Here is a 22,227-nt window from a genome sequence, read left to right as displayed (position 1 = left end):
AACCTTCAAAGAGAAAAATTCACTTAGTTTACCATCCACATGCACTGCAGCCTTAGCACCAACATACATACTCTTCACAGCATTCAACAACTTTCCATCTACTCCATATATTCTTAATTCTTTCCAAAAACCTTGTCTATCGACCCTGTCATATGCTTTCTCCAAATCCATGAAAGCCGCATACAACTTCTTTCCCTTCTCTAGAAACTTTTCCACTAAAGATCTAAGAATGAATATCTGATCTACACAACCTCTCCCCTTCCTAAAGCCTCCCTGTTCTTCTCCAACTAATTCCCCTGTTCTTTCTCTAACTCTGTCAATAAGTATCCTACCATACACTTTTAGTATTATACTAAGAAGACAAATGCCCCTATGATTACCACACACTTCTTTTTCCCCTTTCCCTTTGTACAAGGGAATAATTATACCTGACTTCCAATCCTCCGGGACTCTACCTTCCTCCCAGGCCAATCTAGACATCTTCCACATCCATTCTACTACAATCTCTCCCCCATGCTTCAGCATTTCACCACACACTCCATCAATTCCTGGGGTTTTCCCCAATTTAACTTTCTTCATTGCTTCCACAACTTCTGTCTTACTGATTTCTTCCTGTCTTCTCACCTCCCTCCTTCTCCCAGCCATTCCCCAGCCACTTATACTCGCAGTACTTCCATCCTCTATGTTCAACAATTCCTTAAAGTGTTCTCTCCATCTGCACACTTTTTCTCCCTTCTCCACTAGTAATCTACAATTTTTATCTTTCACTCCCTTGTCTTACTCTTTTCACCTCTTTCCAGAACATTTTCTTACAGTTCCTCCACTTTACACTCAAATTTCTTCCAAATTCCTCATCCACTCTCTTCTTACTCTCTCTTACTAATCTTTTCACCTCTCTCTTTCTTTCTACATATAACTCTCTCTTCCGCCTTTCAACTTCTTCCAAGCCCCTATTTCTCATCCATCATTGTATGCTTTCTTCTTTTGTGCCACAGCCTGTCTCACCTCTTCAGTCCACCACGCTGTTCCTTGCACCCCCCTCCATCTTCCCTTCCTCCCACACACCACATCACATGCTGCACATATTTCTTCTGTAAATATCCTGCACACACCTTCCACGTCCCCCATCTGCTCCATTTCATATTTGCCCAATCGTTCCTCCACTTCTCTCTTATATTCTCCCTTTTTCTCATCCTCTTGAAACCTTTCCACTCTCCTTGCAACTACTCCTTCTTCTCGCCTTTCCCTTCTTCTATTTCTCCATCTTACTTGGAGCCTAATTCTGGCCACCACCATGTAGTGGTCAGAAAGTCCACTCCTCAAACCTCTATAAGCTCTTGCATCCATTACACATCTTCGCATCCTTTCATCCACACACACATAATCAATCATTGCCTTCCTTTCATTCAGTTCACCACCCACCCTTCTCATCACTCGCCATGTATACCTATGGATCATTTTATGCCTGAAGAGGGTATTGGCTACCACCAACCCCCTCCCAGCACAAATGTCCACTAACGCACTGCCATTCTCATCTATCTCAGCAGGCACACCCCAGTCACCAACTATTCCATCCATCTTCACATTCCCTGCTTTACCATTCATATCACCAATCAAAAACACTCTCTCATTCCTTCCAAGCTTTTCCATGCACACTTCCACATTTTTCCAGAACTCTTCTCTCACTCTGCTAGCACGATCTTGCATTGGCGCATACACACACACAATCGCCCAACATTTGTATTCCAACTTTCAACCTTACCCACACAATCCTTGACCCAAGTGATCCATACTGTCTTATGATCTTCTTCCATCTTTTACTCACAACTATACATGCTCCTTCCTTTGCCCTCTCATTCTCACCTACTCCTGCACATATACCCTATCCATACTTCCATTCTCTCACACTTTCTCCTCCCCATTTTGTTTCAGTTATTCCACATACATCCACTTTCGCACCCTCAAGCACATGAACAATCCCTCTCTGTTTCACCTCATCATTCGCATTTATAACCTAATCATATTCTTAGGGGAGTCTTGAATCTATCAGATAACTTACTCCCTCTTCCCGAAATACCCCCTCTTTCTCTCATAATGTATTCTATCATGTGTACTTGAACCATCTCAATGCACATTCACTTCTACCATAGTTACTCCTTCTCCCTCTTATTTCCTATCCTGCGTACTTAGTCTCCTTCAACATTCGTACAATCTCAACCACTTATGCGAGCAAAGATGACAGTTACGACTATGTTTTCCTCTACTTGTTCATCCTCACTCATCAACAGTGTGTCTGATAATACTCATTCTTACTCGTGACGCAGATAACATACACCTGCTTGGAGTCATCACCTGTCTGGTGAGCATTGCCATTCGACAACACGTTGGAGGGGGAAATCCTTTATTGTTTGCTGGAATTGTCATGTCTCGGGATATCGTCCGTCAAATTGTTATTGCAAGCAGAGACAATTCCCTGAAAACAAAGGATATCATAAGTCGTGGTCTGGCCATGAATATTGTAGGTATTATGACTGGCAATGGCATTTGCCTTTGTGGTCCGGCCGTGAGTTGCGTTTGTATCACCCACAGTCAGTAAGTCATACTACTAGAGGGTATCAATACCTTGCACGACAGCATTCGGGGGAAGAGCAGCACAACAGTTAAAAACCCACAACATAGCAGCTACAGAAAAAATTTAATTGCCCCTCAGGACTGTTTGTGTATTAGATTACTTAGGGGTAAATGTGTGTGAAAATTGATGTCAGTGGATGTCTCACTTTTTATGGACCAGGTTCTGCCGTCAACTTAGTATCTGAAGAGGCATTACCAAGAATTCAGAGTAACAGACTGAAACATGTTAGCTTCCCTAACCCCTCAGATTGCCATCTATGTACGATAGATGGATAATATATAGACATCAAAGGAAAAGCTCAGCTTCAGATTTCCCGACATGATTCAGCACATCGAGTCATTGCTGATTTCTATGTCACGTCCTGGGTTAGCTGTCCTGCTGACGTTTTACTAGGTGTACAAACCATGGCACATTGGGGCATTACTATTCAAGACTGGTCTAAAAAGAATCTAAAACCCAATTTCTCAGTCACGAGTTGACACAGTTACCATCTCTCATACCGATTCATCATCCTCTGACCTGCCTGATTCCGTTACTGACCTATCTGAACCCATTACTGATTCACTGTACTCATACATTCTCGTCCATCCTGAAATAGATCATCCTAGTGAGCCATCCTGTGGCACTGAAGTATTTTCCGGACTCGTCGTTACCTATCTCGTTGCCATTAGAAGACCTCATGCAGTCGTCAACAGCCAACCAAGTGGTGGTAAAACAGTGCAGGGTTTTGCCACCTAATATATGTAGTAAGGTAGCTCAGAGGATTGTTGGGTCACCAAGTGGTGTCACTGCTATTTCTCAGCCTGAGACCCACCGTGTTAAGGGTTTAAGGTACGAGTCTGTGATGGACTCGATGTCAGACGATTGCTTATGCTATTTGTACCTAACCAACGTTACTAATGCCCCACTCAAGCTGCATATTGGGACACAGATTGCCGATTTTTTGGTATACCCAGCTGCCCTATGTGTATGTTAAGATTTCCCACTCTCTGTCACAGAGGTGTGAGCAGTTCATTCTACTGACAATACTACCCCAGCTAATCTTAAGTCTCATGTGAAACGGGATAATTATCTTGAGTACAGAAGTTCGTTGCTTGATCTTTTGCAAGACTACCATGGAGTTGTAGCTCTGCCCAGTGAGAGCATGGGCAAAACTAGTCTTGTTAAATGTGCTATTCCATTGCAGCCTGATTCTCAACCCGTGTATATCCCTGCCTATCACTTACCTCATAGTCAACATAAACAGGCTGATCATCTTATCCAGGAACTGTTAGAAAACGACTTAATCAAACACTGACAGTCAGCGGAACAATCTTTATTCCTCATTCCAAAGAAAGGTGGTGAGTTACGGCCAGTCAAAGACTACCACTGCATCAATGCCTTGACTGTTTTGGATACGTTCCTAATTTCAGTGCTCACTGATTTATAGGAATCACTGAGAGAAAATAATTGCATGTTTTTCTCATTGGATTTATTAAGTGGCTACTGACAAGTGGAAATGGAGGAATCATCTCGTCCAAGTACAGCTTTCAGCACCCTGTCCGGTCAGTACCATTTACATAGACTGCCGTTTGGAATGAGAAATGCCCCGTTGGCATTCATGCTGTTAATTCATACGCTCTTTGTTAGCTTGATAGGTCTCTCTGTCTTTGTTTATCTTGAAGATGTCATTAACATCAGTTGCTCTGTTCTGGAACACTTAGTGAAATTGGTAGAGGTATCCACTAGACTCAAACATGCTAGACTTAAAATCAAGCTGTCAAAGTGTCATTTCTTAGGTAAGAAGCTTAAGTTCCTAGGACATGTCGTCGACGCTCACGGCATACATACGAGTAAGTAGGACGACAAGATAAATGCAGTGACCAACTTTCCTACTCCTACCAACTCAGAGCCAGTACGTAGTTTCCTCAGTCTTAGTGGCTACTATCGACAAATCATCATGGGGAATGCCCAAATTGCTACACTGTTGACTAAACTGTTGAAGAAGGCCGAGCCTTTTATGTGGTCAGATGAACAAGCTACTGCATCTGCCACTCTGAAAACTGCTCGTGCACAGGCTCTGGCCTTGGCTTTTCCTGATTATTCCAAACCATTTCTACTATGCACTGATGCTACTGGAGTGGACCTCAGTGCAGTTCTCATGCAAGATGACTCCGAAGGCAGGAAACTTGTCGTTGCCTATGTCAGTTGAGTACCGGGTATTAAACTTTGCAGAAAAGAATTACAGTGTAACTCATTGGGAAGTGCTCGCCATGGTCTGTCCCTAAGCATTTCCGCAACATCTCCTATGGTTACTCTGTTCATATCCAGACACACTATCTCCCTCTTTATGACCTGTTTTAACACAAATCCTCCTGGTATTATTGGGCCCCCCCACCCCCTGAAAACCCAATTAATTTTCGATTTTTTTTTTTTTGCTCAAGCATTCCCTTTTGGTGAGAAACTAATGAAAATCACCAAGAAAGTCGCTTCCGGCACCCCTAAGTGCTCCTAAGGTGGGTCCCCCTTCACTTCAGCCAGGTGTTTTGTGGCCGGGCCGGTGTGGCTGCTCCATTTTCTACAGTGGGAAGGAGGAGGGTAACTAATCAAAACCAACCTAAATGCATATATTTACATTTATTTGCTACAGAAGTACATATACAGCAACAATATTGTGGTATATAAAAAAAAAATGGGTGAAAATAACATAGGTTCATAATGGTACTACCCATTAATTGCCGATTTCTGGCACACCTGACTAGCTGATACTGTTGTTTCCACAAACATACACTACAGGAAGGTCTCACACGTCTGCCTGCCACGAATCACCCGCGAAATTTGAAAAATGTGCACGCAATGAGCCTCGCAATTGCGAATCGTACAGTTTACAACGGCTGGTCCACAGCAGCTATCATGTACTGTCGTACGATGTACGATGTCGGGAGGGTACAGGTTAAGAATATAATCTTACTGGTTGTCTTGCACGTGAACAGTTAGTTTTACTGACTATAATCCAGCATTTGAATACGTTCCTGGAAAGTCAAATGTTGTGACAGATGCTGTTTTTCATTATGCTGCCACAGTCTCGACTGGCTGTGATGTAAATTTATTGTTCATTTATGGCACATTCCATGGTTCCAATGTGCTGACCCTCTATGGTCTCAGGTCGTACACTTCCTTGACTGGTGATGATGTAGTTCATTGTGTTGTATGTCTATCTTGTGCTCATAATAATGGAACTACTGGTCAGCCTGGTCCCATATTGCAATACCCTGTACTGTCAAGGCCTTGGCAAACTGTTTACCTTGATCTTCTGAAATTACCATGTACGGAATCTAGCTTCTTCTATCTATTAGTGTTAGTTGATCGTTTCTCCTGCTCTGTAGTACTGGTTCCATTAAGTGAGAAATCTGCTAATACTGTTGCCCGTGCTATTGTTAATCAATTATTTTGTTCTTTCACAACTCCAGAAGTCATTCTAACAGATAACGAGCCAGCGTTCAACAATTCAGTGCTGTGAGAATATTGCCATCATTATGGAATTAGTAAGTGTAATGTTGTTGCTCATCATCCAGCCTCTGATGGCCTCATGAAGCACCTGAATAGGAGAATCTTATAATGCCTAAGCCACATGGAGTGGTGATCAAAGTTCCACCTGGGATGAGTTAATTCTGCAGGTACCTGCATCAATTAATGAATCACTAAATATGTCAATTGGTGAAACTCCATTCTTTGTCATTTGCAGCTTTGACATGAAGTTTACCTTATTCTTTATTAAAATCTAAGCCTGATTCGGTCGACAATCATGATGATTTTGTCAAAGTTTATCTCAAAAATTTTAAGAAAATTCATAAGTTTATTCAGGGTAATTTCGCCCTCTCAAATGCAGAAATGGTATGTATGCAACACACAGCTGCCTCCTATGTTAATATCCTAGAGTGATGGTGGGAAGAACTTTGGTGGAAACAGGTGCAGATGAAGTGCCGGTTGTTGTAGCTAATTTCTCCTGTGAGCCAGAGAAGATCAGTGAGAGAGAAATCGTGAGACTGTGCCAGGTGGTGGACCCCGAGTGGCATCAGAGGAAGCCCCGTAAAAGAAGCATAGTCAAGGAAGCCGGGTACCTGCCAGACCACTTACAAGACCTAATTTCAAGGAGTTGCCAATGCCTAAATGGCTCACAGGCGCTGAAGTTGAGGCAGCTGCTGACGAAGTTTGCTAATGTCTTCTCCATCGGAGACCTAGAACTGGGGTGAACTGATCTGGTGAAACATGGTATAGACACCAGGAATCTTCTAAGCCGCTTCTGACGATGTCCCTGCTCATCTACACAGTCCACTCCTTTTGGAATGTCATGATCCTCTTCCTGATGCACTTCTTCCATTGGGAAACTCTCACCATCTTCATGTACTTCAGCTCCTTGGTCCTCCTCAACATCCTCGGCTGCGGGTGAACACGGTTCCTCGGACAAATCCCAGCTGTACTGTCCTGGCCTATGGTACTGCCACAGACGATTCACGTGTACCACCTTTGGGTGAGGCATCCTTCCTCCCAGAATCCAATACGTTATAGCTGACAGACGGTCCAACACTGTGTAAGGCCCGTCCCAAGGGCTCTGCAGCTTTGGTGACTGTCCATTCTTTTGCCAAGGACTGTGTAACCAAACTTGATCACCATCCTTGAAGTTCACCTTTCTTGCCATGGCATCATACTTGCACTTCATCACCTTTCTTGAAAAACTGAGGGTTCCTCGCACTTGATGATGTACCTCAGCCAGCCTTACCTGGAGATGCTTCGCATAGCTGGAGGTGTCTGTAGGCAGCTCTTCACCAGGTGGTCTTCTCATTAACATGTCAACGGGTAAGTGTATTTCATAGCCCAACAGTAGTTGTATAGGGGTGTAGCTGGTAGACTCATGGGATGCAGACCGATATGCCATCAATAATGCAGGTAATTTCTGGTCCCATTCTGTTTGTCCCTCTATGCAGTACTTGGCCAGTTCTTGTCCCATGGTCCAGTTGAATTTCTCCACCATCCCATCTGACTGTGGCCTTAGTGGGGTCATCCTTGTCTTCTTGGTCCCCAGTAACTTGCAGCATTCACGGAACACAGCAGACTCGAAGTTTCTACCGTGGTCTGAATGTAGCTCTTGTGGCATCCCAAAGTGACAGAAAAAGTGGTCAATCAACATCTGAGCAAAGTCACAGCCTTTTGATCAGGGATGGCATAGGCTTCTGGCCACTTTGTGAAGTAGTCCATGGCGATGCATATATACTGGTTTCCTTTTTCAGTGAGTGGCAGAGGTCCAGCAATGTCCACTGTGACTCGTTCCATTGGTGCACCCACTTGGTACAGCTGATGAGGGGCGCAACCACGTTTCTTGGGTCCCTTCTTGGCACAGCATACATCACAGGCCCGACACTGCCCTTCAATGTCATGCCGCATACCAGTGTAGTAGAGACTCTTTTGCAGCTGATTTAGAGTTTCCTTCACTCCCAGGTGCCCACTAATGATCTGGTTATGGGACTCATCCATGATCTAGGACCTCATCTTCGGAACCATCAATTGCCAATACTTGCTGATGCCATCCAGTGTCTCCCACTGATGCTCCAGTAGTCCGTTGTTCAAACAAAGAAGATCCCACTGACTCCAGTAGCCCTTAGTGGCAGGGCTTAACCCGCCCTGTCCCGACCACTTTTTGACCACTGGTACCCCCCAATCCCGACCATTTTTCGACCCTTTTTTTTTTTGCTAAAACTTTCGCTTTTGGTGAGAAACATCGAAAATTCATAGAGAAATCGCTCACCTGAGGTTTAAAATACTCATTACAGGTAGGAGAGCCTCCTTACCTTACTGGGTTTTCTATCAGGCTGGCACCAAAGAAAACGAGTTCTATGGGAGGATAACTATTTCACACCACTCATAAACGGTATTTATTTATTTACTGTTACGAATTTATATGTAGTACAAGAGTATATTGGTTTTCAAGCAGTAATATAGGCATTATAAGCATTGTTTCACTCACTAATACCTGACCTTTTTTTGCCACATTACCTGATCATCATTTCTAACTGTTTCTTCCTCTAATGCTATGTAAACTTTGTCCTCCACATTGTCATTGATTGGGGAATCACTCTGGCCCTGAATTTCGTACCGTGGCATGACATGGCTATACTGGCCAGGTCAGTGATAACAGGTGAATTGCTGAGAAAAGGGCATGCAGGGGAGGAGGTCATGCTGGGTAAGGCATTGTCTCTGCCTGGCATCTTGTTGAGGAAGGTGTCCCGTGTATACGTACCAAAAATGACTCGCGAAAATTGAAAATTGTGGAAATTATGAACCTTGCAATTGCAGGACGTTGAAGTACGTCCTCGGGATTAGCTGTGACAAAACGTGAGGATGTGGAAGTACGTCCTCGGGACGGCGCGGGTTAACCTGGAAACTTCTTCCCAAGATGGTCACACTGTACTCCGCTGCAGCCACTCTAGCACTTGTTGTAAATCTGCATCCTCCATCTGCATCTTCTTCAGGTCTTCTGATTATGACCCTGGCCCTGTCACTGCAGTACGGCTGTGTTTCTTACTAAGAACATTTTTATTACACTGCCGGCACTCTGGGTCACAAGGCCGACAACTCAGGCTGTCAGCATTGCCATGTACCTACCCAGGACAGTGCTGCACCTCATAACTGTGCTAGTCTGCTTCCCGAACCAGAATGTCAGTTGTCCTTCTGGATTCTTTAATGTCTTCAGCCACATCAAGCCACATGGTCTGTACTAATGATGAAGTAGGACCCAAACAAGTAGGGATGGAAGAAATCAAGGCTCTTCATCACTATCAGAAGCTCCTTATGGGTCACACAGTAGTTCCACTCCGGTGGGCTGAGCTTCTTGCTGTAATACTCCACCACATACTCTCTGTCATCATTCTTCTGCAACAGGACGCCACAAATACTGTGGTCATTAGCGTTGCTGTCCGAGATAAATGGATGACTCTGATCACGGTATGGCAATACTGGAGAGCTTGCCAACTCATGCCTGAGTTCGTTGAAGGCCTTCTGAGTCATTGCAGTCCATGAAAACTTCTCTCTCCCCCAACAACTTATGCAGAGGTGCAGCTATCGTTGTAAAGTCCTTGACAAGTCCTTGACAAGTCCTTGACAAGCGCACGAAACTCTGTAGCTCTTTCACACAAGTTGGAACTGGCAAGTTTTCCACAGCTGCCACATTCTCTGGTCAGTACAGATGCCGCTCTCGCCTACAGTGTGTCCCAGGTACTTAAATTCCTTCTGAAACAAGTAGCACTTCTTGGGGTTCAGCTCCAGGTGTGCTGTTCGGATCCTGTTGAACACCTCCAACAGCCTCTTCAGTTACTGGTCAAAAGTCCGTCCAAACACAACCACAACTTCCAGATAGATGAGGGCCGTCTGCCAGTGCGGGCCTTCCAATATGCAATCCATCAGACCCTCAAAATTAGCTGGGGCATTGCATAGGCCAGAAGGCATCACAAACTGTCATCAACCCCGCCCATACGAAAAGGCTGTTTTCTCCTTGTCCATCTCTGCAACCTTACCCGGTGGTATCCTGCTTTCATATCTAGGGTGGAGAACCACTTGGCATCTGACAAAATATGCACGGTGTCAATCAGTTCCTGGCAAGGGGTATGCATCCTTCACTGTCACTTCATTCAAGGCTCGATAATCCACACAGCAACTTACCGAGCCATCTTTCTGCCATAACAGCACAAATGCTGATGCCTAAGGACTGCTGGACTTTTCTGTCACCCCTCGACTTTGTAAATTTTCCATCACCTTCTCTATTTCTTGACGTCGGGCTGACGCAATCCACCATGCTGGCCATTATTATATATATATATATATATATATATATAATCTCTCTCTTCTCATTAGCCGTTTGTGTGTCCACTGGAGGACCGGCCTATTCCGACCGAAGTGGGGACGATACAGCCAATGTATCTCCACCAAGTGGCTTAGGCTGTCTAGTAGAGATTGCTTGTAGGGTGAGAAGTGCTTGTAAGTGTAATTGTAGTGTTGGAGTTGCTTTGGATGTGTGTGTAGTCTGTGAACCAAGTGTAATCGGCCCGCGCAAGCCGACTGGGTGCAAGCATACTTTACAGTATGAGACACTGGTTCAACCACAGCACCCCTTATGTCCACCAATGCAGTACGTGGCCTGAAGAACGCTCCCAAAGTTTATTACCCCGGCGGGGCTCGAACCCACGTTCTTCAGTGTACGAAAACGCACATTTTACCACTGTTCCACAGAGGCTCCATATATATATATATATATATATATATATATATATATATATATATATATCATGATAAAAATTGACACACCGGACGAGAGATCTGATAATAATCTCATAAGTTAACGTGCCTGGTTCGTATCCCTGATCTGCTGAGCCTTTGGTCCGTATTGATAATGGCATCGGAGGCTTCGTAGCCCCGTTTTCCAAATAAAATTCTTTTGCTTATTAATTATCCCTGCCCTTTATGTTTTAGAAAGTTTGAGTACAAACATAATTTTCATAAATATTAAAAACAGGGATGTTGATGTGTAATGTGCAGAATAAATCGCTATCTAAAAAGTGTTACGCAAAACCCCGAAGCCACTCTGAATATGAGCACTGCTCATTCAATACTCATATTGCCCAAGTTGATGCAGTTTCATTGACAAAACATTCCTCACATTATATGAAAATCGAGAGCCATCAGATGTAAAAGTCTATCCTAAAATAAACGAATATGCTACCAATCACTCCCTCCGTGATATTATCTTCTTCAAAATGGTGATATACCATTATGCATCATAATCCATGCACTAGTACTTTCACATGTCAGTGATGTGCTTATTATTATAGCAATATTATGATACATGCTATACTCGTATATGCAGCACTTTAAATGCAAAGTTCATTTAGTAGGATATACTGGACAGCTAAGCCTGTTGTTAAAATGTTAATGGTGGTTGTCATTGTACTAAAGTGTACAAGAAAATCCTCAGGTGAAAACCTTGGATACGATGGTGCCAATCAGACAAATAGCACTTTGATTTCTTTATTATCTAGTGGAAAATGCTTTGCTGTTTTCAGACCTTCCTTCGAGCATTATGTCCGTTGCTGTGAATTATTCATTATACACGACGTGAAGCTACGGGAGTTATACCATATTTGGAAGGAGAGAGAGAGAGAGAGAGAGAGAGAGAGAGAGAGAGAGAGAGAGAGAGAGAGAAATGGGGGGAGGGAGGGCTGAGATTGAGGGGGGGAGGGGGGATGATCAGGTGTACCAACCCTGGGCTGGGATGTTCAAAAGATCGTTGCGAGACGCCGCTATGATCATCGTAACGCTCTCATCTTTGATCGTGAGCTACGACAACCGCTAAGTTATATCTAATAACGCTGGCGACAACGCTCGTAACTCACGATGATGCGATCGTATAATCCGTTCCGTTCCGTTCCTATTGTTCATAATGCAACCCAGGGGCCGGATGCTCAAAACTGGTCATATCTCAGTCCCGCCGTCGGTGGTCGCTCCTCTAGTCCCGTCTTAAGTTATTCCCGCCTTATGACTGACCACCTCCACCAATGTTCAAACGAGAAGCGGTCAGTCGTAGGGCGGGTATAAGTGTTAGTCCCATCAAGCGGCAGAGGGCAGGCAGTTCGCCAACTGATCTGATAGCAACCAATGAGAATCAGTGTAACAAAAAAGGGACCCAATGAGAATCAAGGAGGTTGTTTCTAAACAGACAACACGTGCATGCTGGCAACAACAAATATCACCGCCACAGATACTCGCCACACGCATGTCTGTCTGCTAATACTAACCTATTTCACAATGGAAGGTGAACCTAAAGCCAAGAGACCTCGGCGCCCAAACTTTACTGATGCAGAGCTGCTGGCTATGGCAACAAGTGTTGCAGAGAAGCACGACTTTATATTGGGAAAATTTTCATTTGACAGTGCCTCAACGGGAGTCAGGGCTCAGGATGAAGGCGGCAGCTTGACAGTATGTTACTGATCCTGTCAATGTTGTCAGTCGAATTCAACGTGATGTTTCGGACGTAAAAACTAAATTCAAGCATTCAGTTTAATTAATAAACTGGAAATTTTTTCCTTAAGACCCGTTTTGCAATGTTTTTCTTTTCTAACTTGTAATCTTTGACAGATTTTATATTTGTTAATAACCATTAGGCCCATCCAACAAAGTTTTAGCCCCAATCTAACCTAATCTACCTAAATTAACTAACCTAACCTAAACCCCAAACCTGCTTGGAGGTTGTCAAGCCCAGGCCTCATGATTACGGTGATAAGTTGTTTTTAGGTCAGTGGGGTCCAGTTAAGTAATGTTAGGTTAGGCTTCTGATTAGACTAGGGTGGGTTAGGTTAGGTTTTAAGCTAAGTGCAAAGTGGTGGTGGGTTTTCGTTAATATCTCAAAGACTATTATTTTGCCGTGGATGAATTAGAATGATTTGACGCAGACATCAAGATGTACCTATTGAGCTATATCAAATTCATTACCATGAGGCAGGTGCACTTGTAAACATTTACCCTATCCTTACCTAAAGATCCTAACCTATCACTTCACAGCCCATACTGGTCATAATAAAATTGTGAACTAATGAAAGTCGCTAAAGAAAAAAAAAAAAAAAAAGGTAAATTAACAGTTTAGGACACCTCTGGAATTCAATATGCATACTCCAGAGAATGGAGGTTAAAATGTGAAATTCCAGTAGTGTCCTAACCTGTAATATACCGGAAAAAATACCAAATCTGCCCACATCTAACTTAGAACGAGGGTTTGTAGAAGAAAAGCAGTTCACATGCCATACCTAATGAAAATATATGAGTAAACTACATTTTATAGCAAGTATGTGGCATCATAGGGAGGCTTTCACAGTCTCATGAGATAAAATTATGCTGCACATCTACAATTCATGAGGCCTCAATAGCGAGTCACTTAAAACTCGATAACCAAGCACAAATCATGCATGAGAGAGTTCCCTGGGATCCTTGCCATAATAAAATACCGCTATATGCTTGTATGTATTACAAACACCTTAACTAATGTTTTGAGGGGTAGATAACGCTGATGAGAGGCTCAAAGCTTCCTTACGACCGTGCTGAATGGGCTTTAGGACTTCTCGGTACCAGTCGTAAATTTTGATGGAGTTCCGACCAGAGATAGTCCCGCTGACGTCACAACATGGCGCCCATATTGTTTTGAACATCGCAGACGGCAGCCATTGTGAACACAGGTGATGACTTAGTCCCGCGCTGGCGAGCAACGACCGGGACTAAAGTTTTGAGCATCCGCACCCAGCTGACTGTCGCTGGGCCAGTCAGAAGAGAGATTTCATAAACTTTGAAAGATTGTGAGCCAGTCATAATGCAGTTTCAAAATGTAAACAAATACACTTATCCAAGCACGCCATTACATCACTCAAACAACTACGATATTTATTCCAAGACATATGAGACATGGCAAGTGACGAGCCCCCCACCAAACGAATTCGTCGAGCAAATTTAACAGATGAGGAGATGATGGCGCTAATACAGGGTTGGCTCGACAGACAAACAGTGCTGAAGAACAATCACATCACCTTGGATATAACTATAGTGTGGGTGAAAGATCCACATCATATTTACAAAACATAGTGATAATTTTGATAATATCGAGATCCAAACTGAGACCCTTTTACTTGAATAAACAATATATCATTGGCTTCAGACTGTTTCATTATAACTCTCACAGACTTAAACCATGTTTTAATGAACAGTAAATCGGTCTGCATTTTTATAGGTGTAAGCAGTAGAAACGAAAAATTCCCCATCTTTGCTTACCTCTTGACATCTTAACTTCCCTAACAGATGTCCCGTACAACACATGTGCCACTCTTAATTATTCTGCTCACACATCCCTGTGTTAAGCCGAATGTGTCTGCCAACACACTCTGAAATGAGTCACTTCCATAAAATCTGAATGTCATTAACACCTGCAAATGACATGGCACAGTACGGGATCTTCTTGTCGCTGGTCCAACTAGTGGTTCAACTCTTGCACACCAGTGAAAGAGTTCTTGTCTGGGAAATCTATAATATCTCAATAAATGTTTGTCACACTAAGCAAATGGATCCATTCTGTCTCAGTAGTTCCTCTCAAGTCTCATCGCTCTTCGTAATGCAAGCTGTACCTGTAAAACCACTTGTAACTCCATCTTCGTTCACAGAAACGGGTAAATAAACAAACTCAGCATCACTTCATACGGTTTATTTATTAGGGAAACATCCACCATGCAACACTACGATCAGGTTAAGGGTGCATGTCAGAAATCGTAGCGCTACGAGCAAATATGGCCGATGGAGGATCGTAAAATTTGTTTGAACATACACCTTAGCGGTTTACGAGCACGCTATGAGTATCGTAACTGCTACGATGATCTTAGCGGGCGTTACGAGCTTTCGAACATCCCACCCCTGACCACGTGTTCACGGCTTCTATGCCAGTGACAGTTTCGAGGAGTCCCGATGCAAGAGGTGCCGATAATTGTTTTAGTAGGTGTACCCATGATCAATAAATTGTCAAGACCTCGTTGGAGGTGTTTTACAATCCGATTTCCTGTGTGTCTTTCATCTCTCAACTCCAACTACTCGAACCTGGCTGAGCTTTATAAAAGCAGCAAATCGAAGAGAAACAGCAAAACGAAGGAGAGGGAAAAAGATTCCCCTGGAGAGAGAGAGAGAAAAAAAAAAGTGGGCATAAAAACAAGAACGATAGCGGAAGAGGAAGTGAAATGGAGGTTGTTTGGGGTAGAAAAGATCAGAGTGGAAAGTGCAGGAGAAAAGGGGAGTGAGAAAGACCTGTAGTCTTGGGGTTAATTTTCGCTGTGCTTATCTTTTTGGCGTAATAGCTGTAATTTCCGTTCCCTTAGTCCTCACGGAACTGCATTACCCTCCGTCATCTCCCTCATTCACACCCTTCCGTGCTCTCTCTCTCTCTCTCTTTCTCTCTCTCTCTCTCTCTCTCTCTCTCTCTCTCTCTCTCTCTCTCTCTCTCCTGCTAAAACATCGGCTAATGTTACGGTGAACAACCATCTCTTTACTGTCTTGTACCATGGGTCCTGATACAGTAATATGTACTTACCTTTACCTTCAAGAATACCTCATACCACAATTATTTTCTGCTAAAGTTACTCCTTTTGCGCACCACTCACTTTTCCGATACAAACTAACTCTTATCATTAACCTATTTACCTTATTAAGTAAATATATATCATAAGAACTTTTCCATCTGTGCCAGTGAAAATAATACAGCTGCTTAAATACAAGAGAAGATAACGTTTCATTTGCTAACGATCCCAGGTTACACCCCTAATGAAATGTCTGAAGTAATATACCTTACCAGGCCCAGTTCTCTGTAATCTCGTGTTCTGCAATCACCTCTTCCATGTTACGTCTTTGAGTTTGCACGTGATAATGAATTACCTGGTAGTTATTCGGATTATTACGGGGTAGCTCAGGTAAATTAGCAAGACAAGGGAACCTCCCGCGACCCGTTTCCCTCTTTTTCACGAGTTTTAGGAGGTTTGGCTTCCTCCAGTGCGAGAGAGAAATTTACTATTTCCTGCCACGCCTTCACTTCTATGACTTCGCTTCTGTGCTTTCACCCTTTCCCGTAGGTCATCATTACCCCTTCAGTCCATATTTTTTGTTCTTGTTGCCGTCGAACGATTATATTCACTTTATGGGAGACATCGATCCGCCATGGCTCAATGTCCCCTTCATGAACCTCTTCAACAAGGGGATCACACTTAAGTTGTATAAAGTCATCTTGAAATAGCACGAATTATTTGAAAAGTATGTCCTAGTGGTGAAGGGATTCACATGAGAGAGAGAGAGAGAGAGAGAAATGGAGAAATGAATTCCTCGAGCTAGGCAACTAAGGCCATATAGCCCCGCTGGGGTTACAGGAGGGAGCTACCCCTCCCGGCAACGGTAGCCCGGGCGAGGCTCGAACTTGCAACCTCCTGATCACAAGCTCAGTGCGCTACCACTGTGCTACCGCGCCCCCAAGAGAGAGAGAGAGAGAGAGAGAGAGAGAGAGAGAGAGACCTATGGGGAGGGGGGAAGTAAATCGTTACACCTTTATATGCTAAAGGATTAACCTGCAGCATAATACCCCTTGGTGAAAGGAATCACATAGTCTAAGAGAGTGGTAACAAAAACTTTGTATCAGCTCATAAACCAAAATCAGCTGCACATAACAAGGATCATACAAGACTTCTTCGGCATCCTATCGTGGCAACAAACAATTAGTATGTTACTGCGTTCTTGATAATAGCCTCAATTTGTGCATACTGATAGCGGTAGAGTCTTCACAGTGTCACTGTTGATTGGCTGATATGTTTAAGCCTTGTTTTTATCTTCTCTATTCTTTCACACCTTGTATATTCTATTTAATTTCTTGTTTCTTACTGTGTTCGTCTTCCAACACTTTCTTTTCGTTAATTCCTCATGTCGTCAATTCTGTCTGCAACTTTTCACCTTTGTTCATCTGGTTCTTGCCCATTTTTTTTTTTCTATTTTCTATATTAAAATTTTTAAAGTGCGTTGTACATTGTCACCCCTATTTCTCATTTCTTAATTTATAATTTTTTCCACCCACAATTCCTCTCGTTTCTTTTACTTTCTTCCCTTGTTTTTCCTTCTCTTTTCCCCTCTTTCCCTTGTCCTTTTTTTCTGTTTTAACAAATTGTTGCCATTCTCGTCGGGAAGCAGTTCAGTGAAATTAATAATATTGACGTTTACTCCTATGTAATAGTCTTCCTCTACCCTGGTTTGGGGGACATCATAGCACTTTCTGATGACACACCCATTGCTGTGACTGCCATAAAATTTATCGACATGGACCAGTACTTAACATTAGTATACCACTGCAATAACAATACTTTGTACCAGTTTATGCCTTAGCACTGTTTACCTTCATTCATATTATAGTACCATAACTTTAACAACCACACATCAAAACTCTTACCTTCACAGTTATGCGCCCTCGCCTTCTATTTGTCCGTGAACACAAGTGCTACCGTAATACTGCAGTACTGTAGCCCTACGATAGCCCCGCCATTAACCTCCCAAAACAATGGCAGATTATTTCATTAATCCTCTCTACCTTTCCTTTCCCATTGTCTCCTTTTCACTTAGGAATATCTGTGTTTGTCAGTTTCCCCTGTTCTCCTAGTACAATATTATCGTTATTTCCTACTTTTCTCCTAACACTGTTATTATACGAACATAACCTCCACATTACCACTTTTCCTTTACGAACGTTCTTCTATGTTTTTCCCATCCTGATGCTGATTTTTGGCCGTCTGTCATTGTGTGATCACTCATTCTACCATAACTTTTCTACAAACCTACCCTAAGACCACCGGAATATAATCCTACTATTCACGCACATAGTACTTTCTCTTCCTTACCTTCCTAGTTTCCTCTTTGTCTGTCTGTTGCCTGTGTGTTTCTCCGCTCTGCACTCTGTCATGTCTCATATAACCAAAAACTGTACCATAATATAATATAATAGCAACAACATAATGTTACCGTACCTCCACAGCAACTTTACTGCATTTCTACTCTCCATCACTAACCACCTACTTTCCAGTCTCTCTCTCTCTCTCTCTCTCTCTCTCTCTCTCTCTCTCTCTCTCTCTCTTCCCGCCACGATTTTCAACGCAACCCCACCACATCAGCACAGACCCACACCAAAATGGCAACCCCATCACATCACAACAACCCCACCACAACATAACCACAATTCCACACTTCACCACAGTCCCGCCACATCATTTCAACCCCATCATTAATTAGCCACATCACAGCCCCTCCACATCCTCACAGTCTCACAAACGCACATAAGTCTTATTTCATTACCACCACCGCACCACAGCCCCATGACATCATCGAAACCCCCACCGATTCACAATCCCACCACTTTACCAAAACCCCAGAACAGCCCCACCATGCAAGTTCACCACCGTTTCTTTCTGCCCCACAGTGATCCCGTCCCGCCTGGTGGTGCTGGACGCCCGCAGCAGACCGGTTCATGGGGGTGTCCTGCGTTCTCTCACTGAAGGTGACCCACTCACACTCTACTGCGTTGCGTCAGGGGGTACGTACCATAGACCGCTGTTTCGTTGGCTAAAGAGATTTCATAACACCTCCATTGATTTGTTTTGCGTTATAGACCTCAATATCCACTTGTATATTATTTTTTGTAGTTTAACTAACTCGATATAAAAAGTTATATAAAAGAAAATACAAAGGTGAAATATGCAAAGTAAGCTGCTAAGAGAATCGTGCTACGAAACCATCTGAACCAGGAAGAATATGGAGTCATGTCTCCAGTGTTTAGGACGTGCTTAGTAATTGCAATATAACCAACACATGTTTGGTTGGTGTTAGTAATAAAACATTCATGGATTAGATAAATCTAGTAAGGACAGAGAAATTATGCTTTCCTGAGGTTGAAAAGAAGTACATTACTTGGCCAGAGCATTCAGGTGAAAAAAACAAGAGGTCAGGATGATAATACTGAAGATGACCAAGTCATAGAAGGAAGGCTCGAATGCTACTTGCAACTGTATGAATGCCTCTTCAGTAGATCATGGTACTGAGGAAGAGATAGACAGTATTTAAGAAATTATGAATATCCTTTTTATAACATTATTGACTGAAGAGAGTGAAAAGGAGATGGAGAAAATATTTAAGAAATGGAAAGACAGAATTGAGCACAAGAGTATGAGAGAAACTGAGCATAAAGCAAAAGTGATGATATTTATTGCTAGTGGCAGTACTGTCAAAGCAGAGGGAGTGTGGCCATGTGCAGTTTGCCATAAGAGTATGGGAAGTAACTCCGTCAATAGAGGATAGGAGCACTGTCACCACTTGGATCTTCCGACCACAGTCTCATCAAAGCCTCATTTGTCAGTTCACCCAAACCTCCCCATTCTGAACCTGTCAGAGTTACCAGATGTCATTTTGATGGGGCAGACTGGGATGGATTTAGAAACTATCTTGCTGATAATCCATGGCAGTCTTTCTTCTCCAGTGACATCAATTGTACGCAGTCCAACATTACTAACTTAATACAAGCTGGTATGGAATTGTTCATACCCAGTCAACAGTTCACTAAGAGATCGGACTCCCCAAAATGGTTTGACAGCAGCTGTGCCAGAGCAAAGACCTAAAAGTCCTTAGCATATAACTTTTACTTAAAATAAAAAACATCTGAATCGATCAGTCAACTGAAAATTGCTAGAAACCATGCAAAAGCAGCAATATATCTCGCTAAATCAAACTTTCTTCACAACCAAGCATCCAAACTATTAAATTATCTTCAGTTGGTAACTATGTAACCAAGTGGTCGCCTGGTGACCTAGTAAGTTGAGGCATTCCAGTCAGATGTAGTATGTAAGAGTAAAATCCAAAGCTTTATTTTGATATACTTCTCATATAATGCCGGTTTGGAAAGACCTACCACTTACACTACACCTTACATGTTGGAAGTAGTCTAGCCCCTGGCCGTATGCTTCTTATGGAGTAATGTACAACATTTGTATGCCAAAGTTGATATGTAAGACGCTGTGTGTGTGTGTGTGTGTGTGTGTGTGTGTGTGTGTGTGTGTGTTCGTCAGTTCTTTCCCGTGGCTGATCCTTTCGTCTGCCATTTACGAATGCCAATACCAGTCGGGCGAAGAAATTTACTTATTGTTCACTTTTGCGTTGAAATCCACAGAAGCATTTTTTTTTTTTTTTTTTTTTTTTTTTTTTTAGTTAATCTGAATCGCCTTCTGTGCGTGGAGAGCTCTGGACTACGAGTATTAATGGATCTTTCCCGGACTACAAAATTCCTAGAAATATTAGAGCACACTTTTGCCTGTCTACAAAGAACCGAGAAATGGGAGGAAGAAGGTGAGACTTACAGAATAAAGACTGCACAGGCCAGAGCTTTTTCTTCCTCTGCAGACAGACATATCACAAAGAAATGGCGGATGTAAAATTTAATCCATAATATAGGAAATAAAAAAGTTTCATTAGTAGACAGTAAACTGACGCTTATTATCTAGATACACTCTCCGCTAATGAACGGTAATGTGTGGCGCTGGTAGGAAGTCATAGCTTTACAGGTTGTAGGAGGTACAGTAGTTAGTTAGAAATGGGAGTGACTTTGCAAGAATTTGACGAATTAAGTATAATTTGGTCACTGGAGTAGTATAATTTGTGATTTCCAGTAACAAATATCAATAATACATAAACTTATATCGATGCCCCTAAATGTATGCGTGCAGGAAGCTGTGGATAGATAAATCAGGAAGGGATGAAATATGAACAGAATACATGCTAACTGTGGACAATTTGCTCACTAGGATGTTGATTGTCAGAACGTTGGGTGGATGGAAGGAGTGGTTTTAGCAAATCTAATATGTGAGGGATTACAGGATTGTTTGGAAACATAAGAAAAAAAAAATCAAATCTCTGAGGAGTGTAATGTACTTTGGCTAGAAAATGAAACTTTCCGGGAAGGAGCCATAGCTCCGTTATCATGAGACCCCCGTTTCTGTTTGTAAGGAAAATTAATATTTAAACTAAATATCTCATTACCGAACCTAAGTAAACTGATCGCGAGAATATTGACGAATATTTGAGCTGATGAAGGGAATGATGGATCTGTCCCTGCGTACATAAATGTCGGAGAAAATAAGTTAGAAATGAATAAAATCTGCAACAAATTTCATTCAACAATCAAGCAGTTTAACAACTTTAATAACGACCTGAAGGTGTGACGTTCATTAGGAGCTACATCCATGCAAATATCAAAGGTTCTCTTTATCTGCACTCAGCGAATGTTACCTGCTGCGTATGTGAAATTAGCCAAGAAGTTATACAAATCAGGGACACTTAACAGCTATAGTAGTATATTTGAAATTATGAAATGGTAGAGAGAGAGAGCAGGATTTCAACTACCACGCCCTGTATAAAAATCAAATTGAACGTGGTAATACAGAGGTAATACAGGGATTAATGTTAAATGAAATTGTAAATAATGCTGGCTTATGATTTATTTATTTCTCGGTGGTTGTGGAAGTAAAAATATGACATTGGGGAAGAATCACTGAGCTAATGAACTTGGGTTATATTAAATCTGATGTAGTTTTTATTGAGTTGTTGCAGATTGCTAGTGGGGGGATTAAAATTATATTTTAAAAAAATCGGGTGTGAGCTCTAGTGCAGATGCGGAAATGTGATGGTGTGATTTAGATGCAAGAGTCTGGTGCATATGTGGGAATGCGACATGTGATGGAGGTATAGGAGTGTGATGTAGCTGTGGGGATGTATGGTGTGACGCAGTGTGAGGATGTGATATAGATGTGGTAATGTCTTGGTGTGATGCAGTGTGAGAGTGTGCTGCAGATGTGGGAGTATGGTGGTGTGATGAAAGAGTGAAGGTGATGTGAAGATGTGGTAATGTGATGGTGTTACGCGTATGCAAATACGAGGGTGATGCAGATGTGAGAATGTGATGGTGTGATGCAGCTTTTAGG

At 42.6% G+C, this 22,227-nt stretch overlaps 1 protein-coding gene across 1 annotated transcript in view; it reads left to right on the top strand.

Annotated features, from left to right (window-relative positions):
- The window catches only part of LOC145414607 (synaptogenesis protein syg-2-like), a 629,376-nt gene that overhangs the window by 302,480 nt on the left and 304,669 nt on the right, over window positions 1-22,227 (top strand). Inside the window, exon 4 of the mRNA XM_080284134.1 lies at window positions 18,681-18,794. Coding sequence (XP_080140260.1) covers window positions 18,681-18,794 — 114 coding nt within the window. The remainder of the gene's footprint in view (window positions 1-18,680; window positions 18,795-22,227) is intronic.

This window comes from Coenobita brevimanus, chromosome 100, assembly GCF_032717465.1.
Source record: "Coenobita brevimanus isolate Jiangsu-jjx chromosome 100, ASM3271746v2, whole genome shotgun sequence".
Taxonomy (NCBI): Eukaryota; Metazoa; Arthropoda; class Malacostraca; order Decapoda; family Coenobitidae; genus Coenobita; species Coenobita brevimanus.
This window is presented reverse-complemented; position numbering and strand designations above follow the sequence as displayed.